The 17,381-nt window shown below is 44.3% G+C and overlaps 1 protein-coding gene across 1 annotated transcript; it reads right to left on the bottom strand.

The window, feature by feature from the left end:
- Positions 1-1,911: 1,911 nt before the first annotated feature.
- Positions 1,912-15,769, bottom strand: LOC311048943 (nuclear receptor subfamily 1 group D member 1-like). The gene is made up of 7 exons (XM_084062313.1): positions 15,321-15,769; positions 7,497-7,805; positions 7,167-7,255; positions 6,897-7,041; positions 4,111-4,739; positions 3,549-3,945; positions 1,912-3,432 (listed from the first exon to the last, which is right to left on the bottom strand). Exons 1-7 carry the CDS (start codon positions 15,385-15,387, stop codon positions 3,236-3,238), a joined length of 1,833 nt encoding a protein of 610 aa, XP_083918439.1. The 5' UTR covers positions 15,388-15,769; the 3' UTR covers positions 1,912-3,235.
- Positions 15,770-17,381: the final 1,612 nt, after the last annotated feature.

Genomic DNA, 17,381 nt, shown 5'->3' with positions numbered 1-17,381 from the left:
TATGCAGGATGGATCAATAATGTGTTATGATTGTGTAACCATAAACCATCATATTGTGAAATCAATCAAGAGTCTTTCACAGCATTTAGAGAATGTGTCCATGAGGGCCATACCTTCAGGGAATACATTATTCAAATATATTTGCTACACAAACATAACCTTAATGTAAGCCAGGGGTCTTCAACGTTTTCAGGCCAAGGACCCCCTAGTTGAGAGAGAGATGAAGCAGGGACCCCCTACTCTATATCGTATAAAAAGTTGTTTTTTTTACTTAGTCTGCTCTTTTTTCCCTCTACACCTATAGCCTCTTTGCCAAAAATAGCCGATCTACAAGCTCTCTAACGTCTCACGTTGAGAGCTTGTAGATCTGCTATTTTTGGCTAATGTTCCCCTCAGAAAAGGAATTCTAGGATTCAAGTGGTTAATGTAAAAAAAAAAAAATCCTATCACACAAAGATTTGGCGGCCCCCCTATAGTAGCTCTGAGGACCCCCAAGGGGTCCCGGACCCCCTGTTGAAGACCCTGCTGTAAGCAGTGGTGTAAAGTAACTAAGTACATTTATTTACTCAAGTACTGCACTTAAGTACAATTTTGAGTAAGCTTTTTACTTTACTTGAGTTTTTCCAATTTGCAATACTTTTACTTCTACTCCACCACATCTCAGAGGCAAACATTATACTTTTACTCCACTACAACTATTTGTAAACTACTTTAGTTACTAGTTTACTATGTAGATTTTGATTATTATTACAAAACATACATTAACCACTTCAGCCCTATATACATTTCGGCCATTTGAAAATAGCCAATCTACAAGCTCACAATGCGTCATTGTGAGCTTGTTGATCTGCTATTTTCAAAGGATTTGTATGCATTTTAAACATTTGAAAGCTTGTGAAATGGGACCTTGTCCATAATGAGTACTTTCTACGTTTGGTACTCTAAGTACATTTTGATACCAATACCTTTGTACTTTTACTCAAGTAATATTTTTATTCCGGACTTTTACTTGTAACTGTATTGCAGAATTGATACTTTTACTTTAGTTAAAAAAAAGAAAGAGTACTTTTTCCACCACTGACTGTAAGAAAAAGTTTGACCCTGAGGCATGCGTGACCGTCAGGTGATGTTGAGTAATTCAATAAGTTGGACATGTCCTCCTTGCCAAGGTCCTCCTACCTAGAGTCTAGGAGGACCTAGACAAGGTCCTCCTAGCCAAGGTCATATATTTGATACCAATCTGGACTTTTTCCTCCCTTGATGGCCCAATTAAAATGCAAAAGCTATTGTGTGATATATAACCAATAAATATGGGAGCAATTTATTCTGATGACCACACTTTTAAACACAATGTCGACAAAACGGATCACTACATTAAGTAGCTACCGGTTCATATTTTCTTTGTTAATGATTAATTCATGTTTAATTCTTATAATGATAACACATATTATTATTGTTGTTGTTGTTGTTGTTGTTGTTGTTGTTGTTAATTAAGGATTAAGCTGAATACTACTGAATTAATGCTTAATTCCCCAAAGTCTAAAAAGTACTAAACTCTCTGCAGTACTGATGGCATATGTCTTTACTGTATACAACAGAGAGGCAGATATCACTAAAGAAATTCATCCCGTGTTCATCATCTTTCAGTGGCCACGTACAGTTTCTGTACTTATATTTGGCCAAGAGCATCACTTGGTTTTAAAACGTCTATTTAAAATGACATTTACTCGTTGCAGTGAAAATCAAGTGCATTCTCTTTATTACCGATCGACTGCTAGATGTGGCTCTCAAGACCTGGAGGAGCGTGATTGGCTGGTGGCTGCTGTTGCTAGGTTACGGGGCTCCACAGAATGACTTTGCAATGCTGCCATTTAGAGACAGGAAATGACTGAGACACGATGTGCACAGAGGAAAGTTTGCAATATAATCTGGATTTAATAATGGTACTCTATGGTATACAATAGAACATTTACAAAATATACACAAGGTGATGCAATGAATTAACAATAATACATTTGTTTGTTTATATAACATACTTTCAAATAAAAAGTTTATACACGGGAGCACTGGTTCAAATGCTGCTGCTGCCGCTTTTTTGTTGTTTGTAGTTGCAATAATTATAGCATTCTACTATGCGTCGTCAATTATGTTGACGACCCATACATTCAGTAATCCAAAGCCAGCTTCATATAGATATCCAAGAATCTGCAAAAAAATAATGGCATAAGAACCAAACAAAAAAAAAAAGATAATATACACATATATGTACATCTGAACATCTTTATCATATAGCCCATGATAGAACCCATGGTCTAAAATGACCAATAATTTCTCCCTGATTACTGCATACAAATAACATCATAGCATCATACTTTCCGTTCGTAAAAAAAACGGGTATACATTTTCTCAATCGTCCCAAATGGGGGGGAGTTTTCACAAAGATTTCCCAAACATAACTTGTCTGGAAAACATAGCTTCGATAATTTTCAACAGTGCATATACATAAACCATGTTCTCAATGGTGTTAGACAATTCTACCGCCTATATACAGTATAATAAACAGATCCGCAAGGTTTTTCTTGATGCCTGAAATGTTGAGTGTGTTTTATTCTTATAGCATGAACATAACATGTGTGTACTGTATAATAAGCGAGAATGTCATTGTGGGTGAATTGGTATAATTTATATTATTCCCTTTTCTGTGCCCCGGAGAACGCGCCCCATGTCCTGCTCAGCCGAGTGACTGTGACTGCGCTGAAGAACAAAGTAGAGTGAGGAATGAGAGAGGAAGAACACGCTCTCTTTCTTTTTTCAGGATGGTCAGTGTCACTGGTGATCAGTAGCAGGGTTTGATGTGGTCTTTGATGTCTCACCTCAGAGACGAGCACATCAGAGGAGAACAAATGGAGAAGAACCTTTATAACATGACTTCTCAAACAGAGCAGTTTCAGAAATACTGGAAGCAGTGAGTGTGTTTTTGCGAGAACTTCAGCCATCAGTTTCAGTTCAGTCTGGGAGCACGTGCGCGTGTGTGTGCACGGACGCTGTAACGACCTCTGATTGGTTTCTCGTTTTTTTAAGTCCCTTCGATCACACAACCGTCGTCACCCCCTGAACACTGTCTGTCACATCTGAGTGACCCGAGCAGGGAGCGGGGCCCGTGAAGCAGATGATGTCTCAGACAGTCCGCTGTGGTTTTTTGTGGTTGCTGGCCCAACCTCCCCCATGAAGGCTTTCAGGGGTCGATGCGGAATGCCAGCAGCTTGTCAGAATGTTGGTTGTTGAGCGTGCGCAGGTCGGGAAGACGCAGCAGCAGCTTGGAGAAGAGGGTGCTGTCGTCCGGGCGACGGCGGGTGATGAGGGACCGCAGGGCTTTTATTAGGTTCTCTTGCAACTGCTCCACCGCCTCGACCTCCACGATACCTGAACGATCTGAAAAAATGAAGGCGAGGGAACGTTAGATGAGGCTCAGGGTTTAAGGGTGTGTGAAAGCATGTTATTTACAGATGCCAGGTTCATTTGTTGTGCTTGAGGGTGTGTTTTCTTACCGGCAGACACCAGCACAACGGCCATGAACAGCGCCATCTCGTCGGGCTCCAGGCCCAGCAGGCCGAGCTTCTCGCTGAAGTCGAACATGGCGTCCAGCAGGCAGCCCATGCCGAGGGCCCTCAGCGACGCTAGCGAGTACGTCTGGCCGTTGAGGAAGGTCACGCTCCTCTCCTTGGCGTCGAACAGCGAGCAGAACCGCACCATGAGCACCTGGAAGGTGCCCGACTTGAGCAGCATGACCTGGTCGTGCTGGCTGAGGCTCTGGAAGCCGGGGATGCTCTTGGCGAACTCCACCACTTCCTTGACGGCCGGGGTGAAGCACTGGGAGAAGGACTCCCACACCTCCTGACTGGAGCGGCTGGCGGGCGCCACGGGACACGCGTTGAGAGGACACGCCTGTTGAGACGAGACAAAGAGGAGCAACGCCAAGGTTAGGACCGTCTGGTTTTTACATTCACAAAGCCTTTAGCCTCATTTTGAATCTGTTGCACGATGTCCTGACATAACTATAGGTTACTAGCGTAACCCCGGTTCTATGATATAAAGAGAAAGTCGACTCACCAACACTTTGGCTCCTCCACTCAACTTCCAGGGACAGGAGGAATTCTGGTTCTGGTAACCGGAGACTGGAAAGCTGTTGTGGTTGGCGGAGGGGTAAGACGTAGAGGAGGAGGACAGGGTGTTCCCGGTGACCGGGCACTGCTGGCTGGGACTGGCGGCGGAGGATGGCACCTGGTAGCTGTACCTGGCGTTGTCAACAACGTTGTTGTTGTTGCTGTTGTTGGAGGCGACAGGGCATCGCTGTGCGGGGCTGTTGTTGTAGCCGGACGTGGCGTTCGCCGCCGGGCACCCTTGAGGGGGACTGCAGTGGTTCTGAGTCTGAGCCGTGGTGGCGGCGGCGCTGCTGCGTGCGAAGGCCTGTTGTTCCTGCTGCTGCTGAACGCCGTTGTTTTGGAAAGCGTTGTTGATGTTGAGCATCTTGGGAGGCTTCTGGTCGCAGTCCTCCACGAAGCCGTAGGCGGCGTGGTGGCCGTCGTTCAACGGGGCCTCGGGGCTGCACGGCGCCTCGGCGGGAGGAGGGGACGCCTCCATGTCCATGGGCGACGACTCGTTGAGGCTGTTCATGTAGCTCTGCATCTCGTCCAGCAGGCGCTGCTTTTCCCGCTTGGGGATGCGTCCGAAACGCACAGCTGAAGGGGAAAGAACAAGGGGAGAATCCCGTTAGCAAGGGCAAAGGGCTCCGTTCGTGACCGGGTCGAGCATCGATGTCAAGAGGACAATCATTTATGTCGGCGGCCTATTTCATGAACACATCAACACATCGAGATGTTGGATCTGATTGGAACATTCAAATCATATCACAGTGGAACAGCCGGCTGGAGGCAGTCATCTGCAAATGTCAACATGTGACATAAATGTCTCCAACTGTCAGCGTGTGGATTTCAAAAAATCTGTCTACTCTCTCTCTCTCTCTCTGGATATTCTGTCTCCATCATAACCACATGCATGTGGTGAACAGACCCCCCCGCCCCCCCCTCATCCCCAAAACTCTCCTCAATTGACTCCAATCTTCTCCAATCTTCCCTTTCAGCCTTTTCACCATTTCTGATTGCACCTTGTGTGGAGGTCCTATTTATAGCATTCTGCCCCCCCCCACCCCCCAATCTCTCTCCTGTATCTTTTTGTTGGTAGAGCACTCTCTCCCTCTCTGTGGAAGTAGGTTAGTGGGTCAGCCGCAGTGAAACACGACATCGTCACGTAGAGTGATAGAGAGAGAGAGAGAGAGAGAGGGAAGAGTGGAAAGGTCAAAAAGGGAAGAAAAGTCCGAAGGTAGATGAGGTGACCGGACAAGAGCCAAACGGGAGGTGGAGGTGAGGTAAAGGGAAGGTGGCTGTAAGGAGATCTGAAGAGGGAGCTATCAGGTTCACACATGAAACTTACATGAACGAACGGGTAACAAAATGATGGCTGAAGGAAAACACTTGCACCGGTAAATGAACCGATCGATGAAACTGTGGTCGGGGCGTAGGATAACATAATCCTGTTCGCTAACGCTTGCCGTTCCCTATTTTTGAGCATGTCATAATAGGTGAAAATTGTCATCGCGTTGCGACGTGTTGTGAGCTATTTTTGATATTTTTGACTATATACAATGACGTATGGCTTAAGTGGTAAGAAAATAGATCATGAATAAATTCAATATAATGCGTTTAAATTGTACATGGTAAATAAAGCTATGTATACTCCCAATAAAAGAATATGATGAATTTGCAGGTGATTTTTCCCTCCCTGCGTTTTTAGGTCATCTAAAAATGTTTGCTCCAGAAACGCGGATGATTTATTATCACCTAGTTTAGTCAGATCCCGGGAGACTAAAGTCCAGCAGGGACATAAAGTAGTGCAAGCAGATGGGCGCCGGCATTGACTTTTTCTAATTTTATCATCAACTAGGTTCTTATGATTAACCGTGACAGAATCGCATTATAGAAAGAACGCTGCTCGGCAAATAGCTCCCTGTAAAAGTCAGCGCCGCTGTAAAGGAAAAAAAAAAAGAAATAATGGGCATGAAAGCACATTAGGCTGGACACATGGGGTAGTCAACAGCCTTGTGTCCCAATTTCCCAAAATACACTGTATTTGTCACAGTTTTCTCCATGACTGATGACTACTGGGACTCCCGGGCTCCGCTTGTCATAAATCAGACGGCAGGGCAAGGAGAGAGGAAGGCAAGAGGGAAGAGAGGAGAAGAGAGGAGAAGAGAGGAGACGAGAGGAGACAAGAAGGGAAGGGAGGAGTATGCGGAGAAAAAGACATGATTGTGAAATAATGACGTGAGAGGGAGAGAGATAAACTATCTCACCTCAGCAACTATAAAGATATCTAGAATAAGTTTCCTCCTGCTCAGGAAGATTTATGACAGGAGACAGTAACAGCACTAACACTACCATAAGAACTGAGTTTGCCCCAAAAGATGTCGACCAGAGATGAGAACCGTATCTATGACAAACACTGACACTAAATCTCATCCACACTAGTTTAGATTATTACCATGCTTGACCAGAACTGACCCTCCAACATCGCTGAGAATAACCCAGAGGTCACACGGTTGAATACCATGGACTCTCTCTCTCTCTGCATACAATTTGATTTCAGTGTTTAGCTGATATGAGGTGGGGTTGTGTGTTCGTGGCATGCCTATGGAGTCACGTGCCAAAAAATAGCAGATCTATAAGTTCACGACCACGTCGCATCAGGACGCGTTGTGAGCTCGTAGATGAGGCTGTTTTTTCGGTACACGTGACTCCCGTCACGCGATGAGAGCAGAAAATAGGGCTATATGGACTCACCATCTCGGGACATGCCCACGGAGAGGCACTTCTTGAAGCGGCAGTGCTGACAGCGGTTTCGGTTCATGCGCATGATCAAGCAATTCTCGTTCTTCACGCACATCTTGTAGTGTATGTTCTGCTGGATGCTACGCCTGAAGAAACCCTGTGGAAATAGAGGACGAAACGGCATTTTAATCGTGTGCAATTGCATGTGTGTTATGTATGCGATACAAGAATCTAATGATAGAATTATTAGAATCGATTATCATCAATGAAAGGGTCTCTCACCTTGCAGCCCTCGCAGGCGTGCACGCCATAGTGGAACCCAGAGGCGATGTCGCCGCAAACTTTACACAGTAGCACCATTCCTCCGGTCTCTGCAAAAGGGCAAGAAGATATAATTTAGATGAAGAGCTACAAATAGAATGAATACATAGTACAGGAAAATAGTAGATAAGCAAAACATGTAAAGTCATACTGTGTAACGTTCATTTTTAGTAGCCTTTTTGGGTTGGAAAAAATATACCAGTTGAAGATTGTATCAAGAATACATTTTGTTTAATTGAAACACGTACACAGTATGACTTATAGAAGTAGAACAGTGAAGGTTGTACTTACTGGTGAATGTGCCCGTGAACCCACAAGGTCTCTTGGCCACGATGGGGTGGCTGTAGGTGGCCGATGACACGGCGGTGATCTGGGCGACCGGGGCGTGGTTCACTTCGGGGAACTGGAAGACCCTTTTCGGGGAGGGCGGGGTCGCCGCTCTCTGCTGCTTCATCGATCCAATCTCGTGGAAGGGGCCGGACTCCGGGGAGGAGGGCTGAGAGTGGGCGGAGCTGGGCGACTGGGTCTGGTAGCCGCTGGACGGGCTGCCAGGGCTGGGGCTGGCACTGCCAGATGAACCCGCGTACAGAATAACACCACCTGGGGAGACAGAGAGAGAGAGAGAGAGAGAGAGTTCAGTATTGGATATCTAGGTCTATGTTGCACAAGCGGAATGTAGGTCACAATCTGAAGTGTTGAGCAATGCTCTACTTGACTTGATGAGATTACTTGGCTGAGTTTTCACAGTGTGGATCCATCTATCTACACAAACACAAATAGGCTACACGTGTACCAGCAAGCACACACACGCACGCACGCACACACACACACACACACACACACACACACACACACACACACACACACACACACACACACACACACACACACACACACACACACACACACACACACACACACACACACACACACACACACACACACACACACACAACACAAGACTCACTCACATGTCATCATGTTAAGGGAGCAAAGAGTTTCTTTGAACACTCAACAGACTGGTTAGGCCTATATGATGTAAAAATAATAAAATTGAATAAATTAAAAATGCCTAAATACAACTTTGTCTAACTGGACGTGGTGTGTTTTAGTATTTTATTTTGTTAAACAGAGGTTAAACTAAATTGCAGTAGAACTGGACACTTATTATCATTATTATCAAGACAAATGCCCATTATAATTCTAAAAAAAAGAAAACATCTATGTATTTCCGTCCCCACCCACCCATTCATTGTGCTGTATGTTGAAACAAGGCCGTTCCCTTTCAGGATGCAAACTCGGAAATGTCTCATTACGTCGCTCCAAACACGCGACGCGCGCGAACCCATCCCTCTTTTATGCAGATGGTGTTCTCTGTGAGCTGAGCGACTGCCCCTCACGTGTAGCAGAGCCAGCAGAGCCAGCTGCCTCTGCCTGCCTGCACTATGCTGCCTGGATGGAACCTACTTAGCCGAGTACATATACTCAAGTAGGCCAAGATGTATTTTAAGTACACATTTTTGGGTTACTACTTTTCCTTTACTTGAATACCACCACCACCCCCCCCCTAAAAAATAGCAGAGATGTACAAGCTCATAGAGGCCATATCACAACGCGTTGTGAGCTTGTAGGTCGGTTATTTTTCGAAAAAGTTTGAAATTATTTTGGCAAGAACAAAGTGAAATGAGACATTCATGAGTAATTTTACTTTTGTTACTGTAGGTATATTTTCATACCACTACTTTTGTACTTCTTTTGAATATAGGCCTTTCACTTAGTAAACAGTATGAGTAAGAGTATTTCTTTTTTTTAATAATGTAGTATTTTTACTTCAAGTATAATCTGAGTATAGCCTAGCCTACTTCTTCCACCAATGGTGGCTGGGCTGAGGCTGCTCGCCTCACTGGCTTTCAACATCGTGAGAGAGAGGAGTGGTAGAGAGTCTTTGCTCTTGGCTGTTGGCCCGCGGACGGAGCGCTGCCTCCAACAGCACAGCCACCTGACCGAGCGCTCACATGGACCGCTGACACACTTCCCAGCCCGCCCCAACACAAGGCTCTGCTGCTGCTTTGCTGCAGTCCCGTGGCGTGCAGAACAACAGCAGCAGTACAATAACAGGCAGTAAAGTAGATGGAGATCACGTTGGTTTTAAAAGCTGTGGGTACAAGAGGCGAAGGCAGGACACAGGAGGAGGGACGGAGGGAGGGAGGGGCGGGCGGGCGGGGGGAGGGTGTGTGTGTGTACAGTACAGTTTACATTCCTAACAGTCACCGCCGGAAACTCGGCGTGGGTTGAAACAGTCACGTTGTCCATGTTCTTATTGGAGCCTTTTTTTTTTTTCTTTCTCTCTTTTCTTTTTTGACACGAAGATATGTCATGCTTTTTTTGGGGGGGTTGTAAATGTGGCTCAAAGGAAGCACTTCTACATCCACTGGAAAACCGGTGTGGTGTTTCTAAATATATCACTGCCTGCCAACGATTAAAAGCCCCCCCAAAATGAGGAATTATATTACCTTACCTTATTAGCCTTACCTAATGTGAACCACTTAAGCGATGTGTTATACTTTGTCGTACGACGGTGTCGCACACAAATAACTAGGCTAAATGTACAAGTTTGCAGGTCGATTTTTTTTTTTTTTTTATTATTATTTTTTTTTTCTTTTTTGGGGCTTATTGCAAATGCTCATACATTTTCCATGCAATGATATGGCATTTTCTTGGCATAACATGCAAAACGGTAGTTTAGACAGTTTGTCACATTTTTTGCTAGTTATAGGTCAAGGCATTTATTAGCTATTATTTTTTTTTATCATAAATAACGGAAAGATATTGTTTGTCTGGAATATTATCTCTACCTTTTTTTTCTCTCCTCTGTCTCAAGGACGTGAGAGAAAACCTCCCTCTGATTCTGCTGCTATTTCTCTCTCCTTGAGAAAACACGTGCTGCGTTTCTGTTTAGCCTAATGCCACGGGACACGTGTCAGCACGGACTGCAAAGCCTCTGGGGCTTGAGATCTGTGCGCTTGCAGCTCATTTATCTGACAGGTCTGACTTTAATCCAGCACACCCGCCCGCCCCCCCCCCCCCCCCCCCCCGTGCGGAAACACATGTGCACAGATTTGAATGCTTTGAATCCACTCATTAAATTAGCATATGATTCAATTCATTTAGCCTACAGAAGGAGCAAGGAGTGTCTTCTCCTCCTCCTCCATAGAGCATGGCTATTATGGTAAAGATTGATAGAAACTTGCTAGGTGTTTGTTTGACACATGCACACACGTGACGTGCAGGTGAGGGTGTCGAGTCGTGTGTACATCACTGGAAGAGGAGACCGTGACTATCACGTCCCAGTGTCATATATCACAATCCGACTGTCAGTGTCACACAATCCCCACGCCCCTGTCCATTGTCACGTCACCGCCCTTTCTTGTGAACAAAAACACCCCGTGTACTTTTGCAAGTTGTTAGTGACTCAATCTCTCTGTCTCTCCCATACACAGTTTCCAAGAATCTGGGCTGACCAGCTGCCAGGCCGGGCTCTAGGAAAAGCCAGGCTCTAGGAAAAGCCCATCCCTGTTGTATAGTCAGTCAGGCACAGGTTACAACATGTGACCCACGGGGCCACCGAGGGTCACAGCCACTACGGAACATAACTGAACACTGTTGGCCACTCCTCCCGGCATGCATGCATGCGTCTCCCCCCCCATATGGGGCATGTATGGCCCAGATGGCAGACAAGTGACGTGTGGAGGACACAATACTCATATGTCTGGAGAGAGACGCCCCTTCTTAACTGTATAGCCTGTTGCACGTGCAAACACATGTCACGTCAGGTCTCATGTCATGTGGCTCAGGCTATACCGTATGCAGCTGTTTTTAAGGGCAGAGCTTTCCTGCTTTGCCCCCGCATGAGACAAACTATAGAGGGCATGGGCTTAGTTTCAAAAAAAGTTTTGAAAGTGATCTCCGCAAAGGAGAAACTCAGTCATCTAGTGGAAATGCTATCCTTCGTCTAAATCAAGTGTGCACTTTTAATTTGGCATGGTAAGTAGGGTGGCCATCTATCACGTTGGCTGGCTACAGCACACGGTATACTCGGGTTTCGGCCTCACCTCGAGATAACACCGTAGCCCTCGCCAGCGTGAATGTCACCTGTAACCATGGTGGTTTTAATTCATTATAATAAAATGCACTGTTGCTCCAATTATGACAAATGCAGTTATCCACACGTGATGGGTCCCAAGAACCTCAGAAACAAACGGCCAAACAAAACACGCCGGAGATGACTACTTTGTGTTTATGACACCCATTCATCTAGGTCACAAGGCTGCTTCTTGGAACTCCATAACTATGGGTGGTGATTGGCCCAATCACCACCCATAGTCTCTGCTCCTACAAGTTAAATATTACTTATACTACGAATTATTTTGCCATTGTAAACTCTGCACCCGCCCTGTATTGCGTTAGCAGATGTTACATTGTAGTCAGCATTCTTTGTGACTCATGGAATTGACCAATATTAACTTTCACATCTGTAATGAAGAACATTATTTGTAATTTTAACAATTCAAAAGATGTTCAAAATGATTGTTCAATCTTGTTTCCTCGTTCCAATGAGAGTGCATGCACTGCATTGCTGTCCAACTAAATGTACTATGAACCCAGTGGCCTTCATTAGGCTGTGAAAGTGACAGTTTACAGATTTGTAATGAAAACTTGCAGTTCTGCTGGTGAACTATAATGGTGCTGATCGGCTTTCATGTGCAAATAGCTGAACACTCCAAATGAATGTACGTCCCAAAAGGCTTGTAGAGCCTAGAGTTCCAAAATGATGTTATATCATAATTTCATTTTAAAATAGCCTACAAGTCATTTTAGTCTAGCTTCAATTAGACTTCAATAGTGTAATCCTAAATGTAAACCTAAACAAATGGATAGTCCTTGTTGGAATGACAAGTTGGATGTCTAAATATTTCATATATTTAAGTATAGCCTATGTAGGCTATGTGTCATTATGTAGACTGTCATATGTATGCATAATGTATCATATGATATGTATGTAGGCTATAGCCTATATATTATACACACATAACTACATGTTACATATGTATGCGTGTATGTGCCTGCATGTATGTGCCTATGTGTCACACAGTAAGCTATCAATCATCATCTTGGTTGCAAAAGTATGTCATAAAGAATGTCTGAGTTCATATACATAAGAATGTGTTAAATCTAATCATTAAATGGTCTGGGGACTGCTGCTTGTCCAAGCCAAGTTTGGATTGTGAGGTTTTATTAGGGCGACAGTAGCAAACATTTTGTCCTTTAATAACACTCTCAATCGCAAAACAGTGATAGAAAGAGCAAGGAGCGTCTTAATGTAACTTAATTACTTAATCATTAGCAATTATCAGCATCCTCACAAAACAGGGCAAGGGCACAAAATGGGTTCAAACTAAACCCATCTGACCCACTGACCAAGCTTTATGTCGCAGCGACAAAACAGGAATCCCCCGTGCAATGAGACCCTGAGAGAACAGCATAGAGAGAGAGAGAGAGACACTGTGCTGCTATGGAGAGAGAGGGGGGGGGGAGAGAGAGCACAGTGCTGCTATGGGGGGAGAGAGAGAGAGGAATAAGGGAGGGCGGGGCGGGGTGCCTGCCTGGGAATCACGCGCAGCACGTGTATGTGAGGCTCAGACACGTGCTGTTCTGTTCTCTCTGCTCTGAAGGCGCAGTCAGGCTGTCCTGATAATGTGGGGCAGCAGCTCAACATCAACACACACTGTTGCTATGGTGGGAGGATGATGCCTTACCATTTAAACATGAACTATTAATCATCGCCTATCACCTTCTATATTGTTTAATTATAGCCTATTGTAATGTAATATATAATAGGCTATGTGCCCAATGCCCATGACATTACTAATGTCAAGATGAGATGTAGGCCCCCAGTAGCCTACATCTCATCTTGACATTACAGATGCTGATGCTGAACATTTAAACATAAACTATTAATAATGTCATCGATAATATCACTTCTCCTACATCCTATCTCCTATATTGTTTTACTCATAGGCTTACTGTAATCTAATATATATAGGCTACATGCCAATGCCCATGACATTGATAAGGTTGACCACCTGGTGGACATGGCGTAAAAACGCCATATGATCCACTGTGAATAATTAACGTTAAGCACAACTTTATCTGGGTGCAAATCACCCAACAAACAAAGTGAAAAACAACAGGTCTAGGTTAAGGCGGCATCACCTGGCATCATGTACTAGTAGGCTAATAATAAGCCTAGATAATGATGATCATTAGTGATAGAGGCTAATTGCTCCTTAATTGTGTCTCAGTAGCATGATGATCACTGATCATCATCAACTCTTTATATAAAGCCACATTTCTGTGTTATGAGTCATATGTCCTATGAGCTGAATGGGTGTTTACTCTCCTCCAGAAGGCTGACCTTCAGCATTAAAGTAACGGCGGCACGTTTTCCTTATTTTGACTCACATTTATTAGAAGTGGGCGTGTCAGTGTGTCAAGCCCACTTGACATGCCCATGAAGCACGTGTGTGTGAGAAATGGGCTAGTACTCCAGACAGAGTGAGTCACGCACACACACGTACGCACACACGCACGCACGCACGCACGCACGCACGCGCACACACACACACACACACACACACACACACACACACACACACACACACACACACACACACACACACACACACACACACACACACACACACACACACACACAGAGGGTGACCTTTGCAACTGACACAATCTCCACCAACTTCAGAAAACACTTGACAGATAAAAAGCCTTCTATAGATTAAAACAAGCGATCACAAAAGCACTAATCATAATATGAAGAATGGTGACCTATAAATGATAGGCCTACATTTTGTAAGAAAACAAATTATAAGAAAACTTTAAACACAGGTGACTTTCAACTATAGTGTACATGTATGTTACATGTATGTTTGAGACCTAGAGTGCATCTCGGGTCATGCCTCACGTGTGTGTGTGTTGACATGCAAGGGAGTCGGAAAGTCTGCAGCAAAGATAGTACAGGGGGAGAGGGGGGGCTAGCCCACCACGACCACCCACCCACTCCCCCCCAAAGACACTGTATGCAGCAGACAAATGTACTGGCAACTGTCCAAGGTCTGTACTGGAAGTGAGTGTTATTGTGACGAGTCACTGTGGCTGTTTTACATACAAGTAAAGCTACTCCCACATTCACATTACACTCTAGGCTACACTAAACTACCAGCCCCCCAGAATGAATGGATGATATTCCATTCATTGCATAAATGTTACTATTTATACATGTTTCTACATGCAATGTATGGAATATCAGTCACAATGGCTGATATTCCATTCATTGCATTATACATATACATGTACTATGTATTACAGATGTATACATGCAATGTATGGAATATAAGTCATTCTAGGGACATAGAAAAACTTGATTCTCAGACAGTCCAGATTTTCATTTAGGCTATTGTTTGATTTGATTTTGGTAAAAGATATACAAGTAAAATCACAACATAGCTTAAACCCAGGATTACACATTAAAGCGTAATGAAACACTTGTTTCCAATGTATTACTGCATCGTTTTTTGTTTTTCTTTACAATAAAACAATATTGAAATATGAAATAATAATAATAGACCTAATAATAATAGCATATAATAATAGCATGATAATAACATAATAATAGGCTACTCATAATAATAGGCCAATAACGTGACATTAGAGTCAGACTTCCATGAACTGTAATCCAATATAGAACACCAGAATCAATAACTTGGAAATGATCCGCTTATCTAATGCTGGTACAGTTCGTGACGTGTCCAGATTGAGATGTAACTGATACGTTATTAATCCATGATGATAGCATGTGAACACAGTCATTATGTACATCATAATTCCGCACTGAAATCTCACAGAGAAAAGCATTTGAAAAATCACAAACTGCCACTTGTTCTCATTCATTGTGCAGCAATAATGCACTGACGCACACTGTCATGCACAATAATACAAACAATAATAATACGTTTAAACATATAAAAGCTTCAATATATTTACCTGGGCTGGAGTCCATGTCTGCGTTGTTTCTGTCGTATGTCGTTGATATTCTATCAATCAGAGTCATGAACCACCGGGGCTCACAGTACACAGAGAGAATCCCAACAATAAGAGCAATAGGACTGTGCACAGGGCATTGGGTTAATACATAGATGTATTAACTATAACCCGGTCAAGTGAAAAAGCAAAAATGTTTTGATATTAAATCAAAAGAGAGAACTGCGCAAAATGGAGCAAATCTGTTCAAAAGTCCTCGCACCAAAAATGCCTATAATAATAATAATATCCTCAGCAGGTTCCAATGCTGCTCGTCTTGTCTCTGACTGCGACTGACTGACTGGCTGTCTGTTGTGGATCTAGTGGATCTAGATGATCACTGGAGCAGATATAACAACACTGACCCCTTCTCGGAATTAGGAAGAGAGTGAAGAGAATAAAGTTCCATTCAACATTGAGGTTGTGGAGGCACTAGACTAGTGTGTACAGTCAGAGTTTAAACACGCCCACCGGTAACACACACCCCACACACACACACCACTAGACACTAGTGTGTAGAGTTTAAACACACCCACCAGTAACACGCGCCCACGCAGAACCAGCACGTTTTCAGGTGTCTATGAAATGTGACCAGTTCTGTCCTCCTTTTCTCTCTTGCCCCTTCAACCTCTGTTTGTTTTCCTATAGCTACCTCTCTCTCTCTCTCTCTCTCTCTCTCTCTCTCTCTCTCTCTCTCTCTCTCTCTCTCTCTCTCTCATTCAATTATGTTCTCTCTCTCTCTGTCTCTCTCTCTCTCTCTCTCTCTCTCTCTCTCTCATAGCCCTGAAACATGACTGTCATATCATGACAGTCATGGCGCTACTTGTTCCTGTTTCTTGAACATTTTGCATTTACAACCAGTACTTCTACACAAACGTTTAGATTTCAAATATAAAGTGCTGACCTCAAAGCCATGGATGTTACAAGTTAAAACGCTTGGGTCTAAGTACCCGAATCTTCCGTATTGTTCAATAAAAATATTTTTAATCCTCTCGCCGGCCATTTTCTCCGAATCGTCTCCATATGCTTTCAACCACGCGCCCCTATCGGTTGGGAGGTGTACTGCACTCTGGTACGTTATATAAAAATATATAAAACCTAGAAAATGGCCGGAGATCGGATTAAAAAGCTTTTTATTGAACAATACGGAAGATACGGGTACTTAGACCCAGGCGCTTTAACTTGTAACATTCGTGGCCGGGCGATCAGCACTTTATATTTGAAATCTGAACGTTTATGTGAATGTACGGGTTGTAAATGTCAAATAAAAAAAATAAAAACAGGAACAAGTAGCGCCATGACGCTTGTGACAGACGAGCGTCATGTGAACCATGGCTATCTCTCTCCCTCATTAAATTATGTTCTCTCTCTCTGTCTCATTCAATTGTGTTCTATCTCTCTCTCTCTCTCTCTCTCTCTCTCTCTCTCTCTCTCTCTCTCTCTCTCTCTCAATTCAATAATATATTCTCTCTCTCTCTCCCTTTCTCCCTCATTCAATTATGATCTCTTTCTCTCTCTCTCTCTCTCACGTTCCCCCCCTCAATTTAATTCTCTCTCACCTCTCTTTGTCACGCTTCCACCGCCCCCCCCCCCCCCCCCTCTCTCTCAAAACATTTCACCCACATCCCTCCCTCCATCACTACGTTCTGTGTTCTCTCCATTCTCACGTTTTCATTGGCTCTAGTGGAGCCCCCCCCCCCTACCCCCCCCCCCCCCCCCCCCTCGGAATGCTCAGTGCTCTGAGCTCCAGGCTGCATGTGCTCGTGGCATGTGACCATGTGACCATGTGAGCTGTGAGCCGCGCGCTGTCCCACTGACACACATTTTATGCAAATTTCCCCCGCGCCGCGCGGGGCTCGGGCTGCGATAAGGAGGAAGGACTGGGGGAGGGGCTACAGCACATGCGGAAAGGGCGGGACTCACCGTGACTCCCCCGGCTCCCCCCCACCCCCATGTTCCCAACCCCTCCCCCCTGCCGTCACGTTCCGAGTTCGATTCAATACTTCGTCGGCACGGCGGTGCCGC

The sequence above is a fragment of the Gymnoscopelus microlampas genome (genome assembly GCF_963454915.1).
Source record: "Gymnoscopelus microlampas genome assembly, chromosome: 7".
Lineage (NCBI taxonomy): Eukaryota > Metazoa > Chordata > Actinopteri > Myctophiformes > Myctophidae > Gymnoscopelus > Gymnoscopelus microlampas.
The sequence above is the reverse complement of the archived record's forward strand: the minus strand, read 5'-3'. Positions and strand labels throughout refer to the sequence as shown.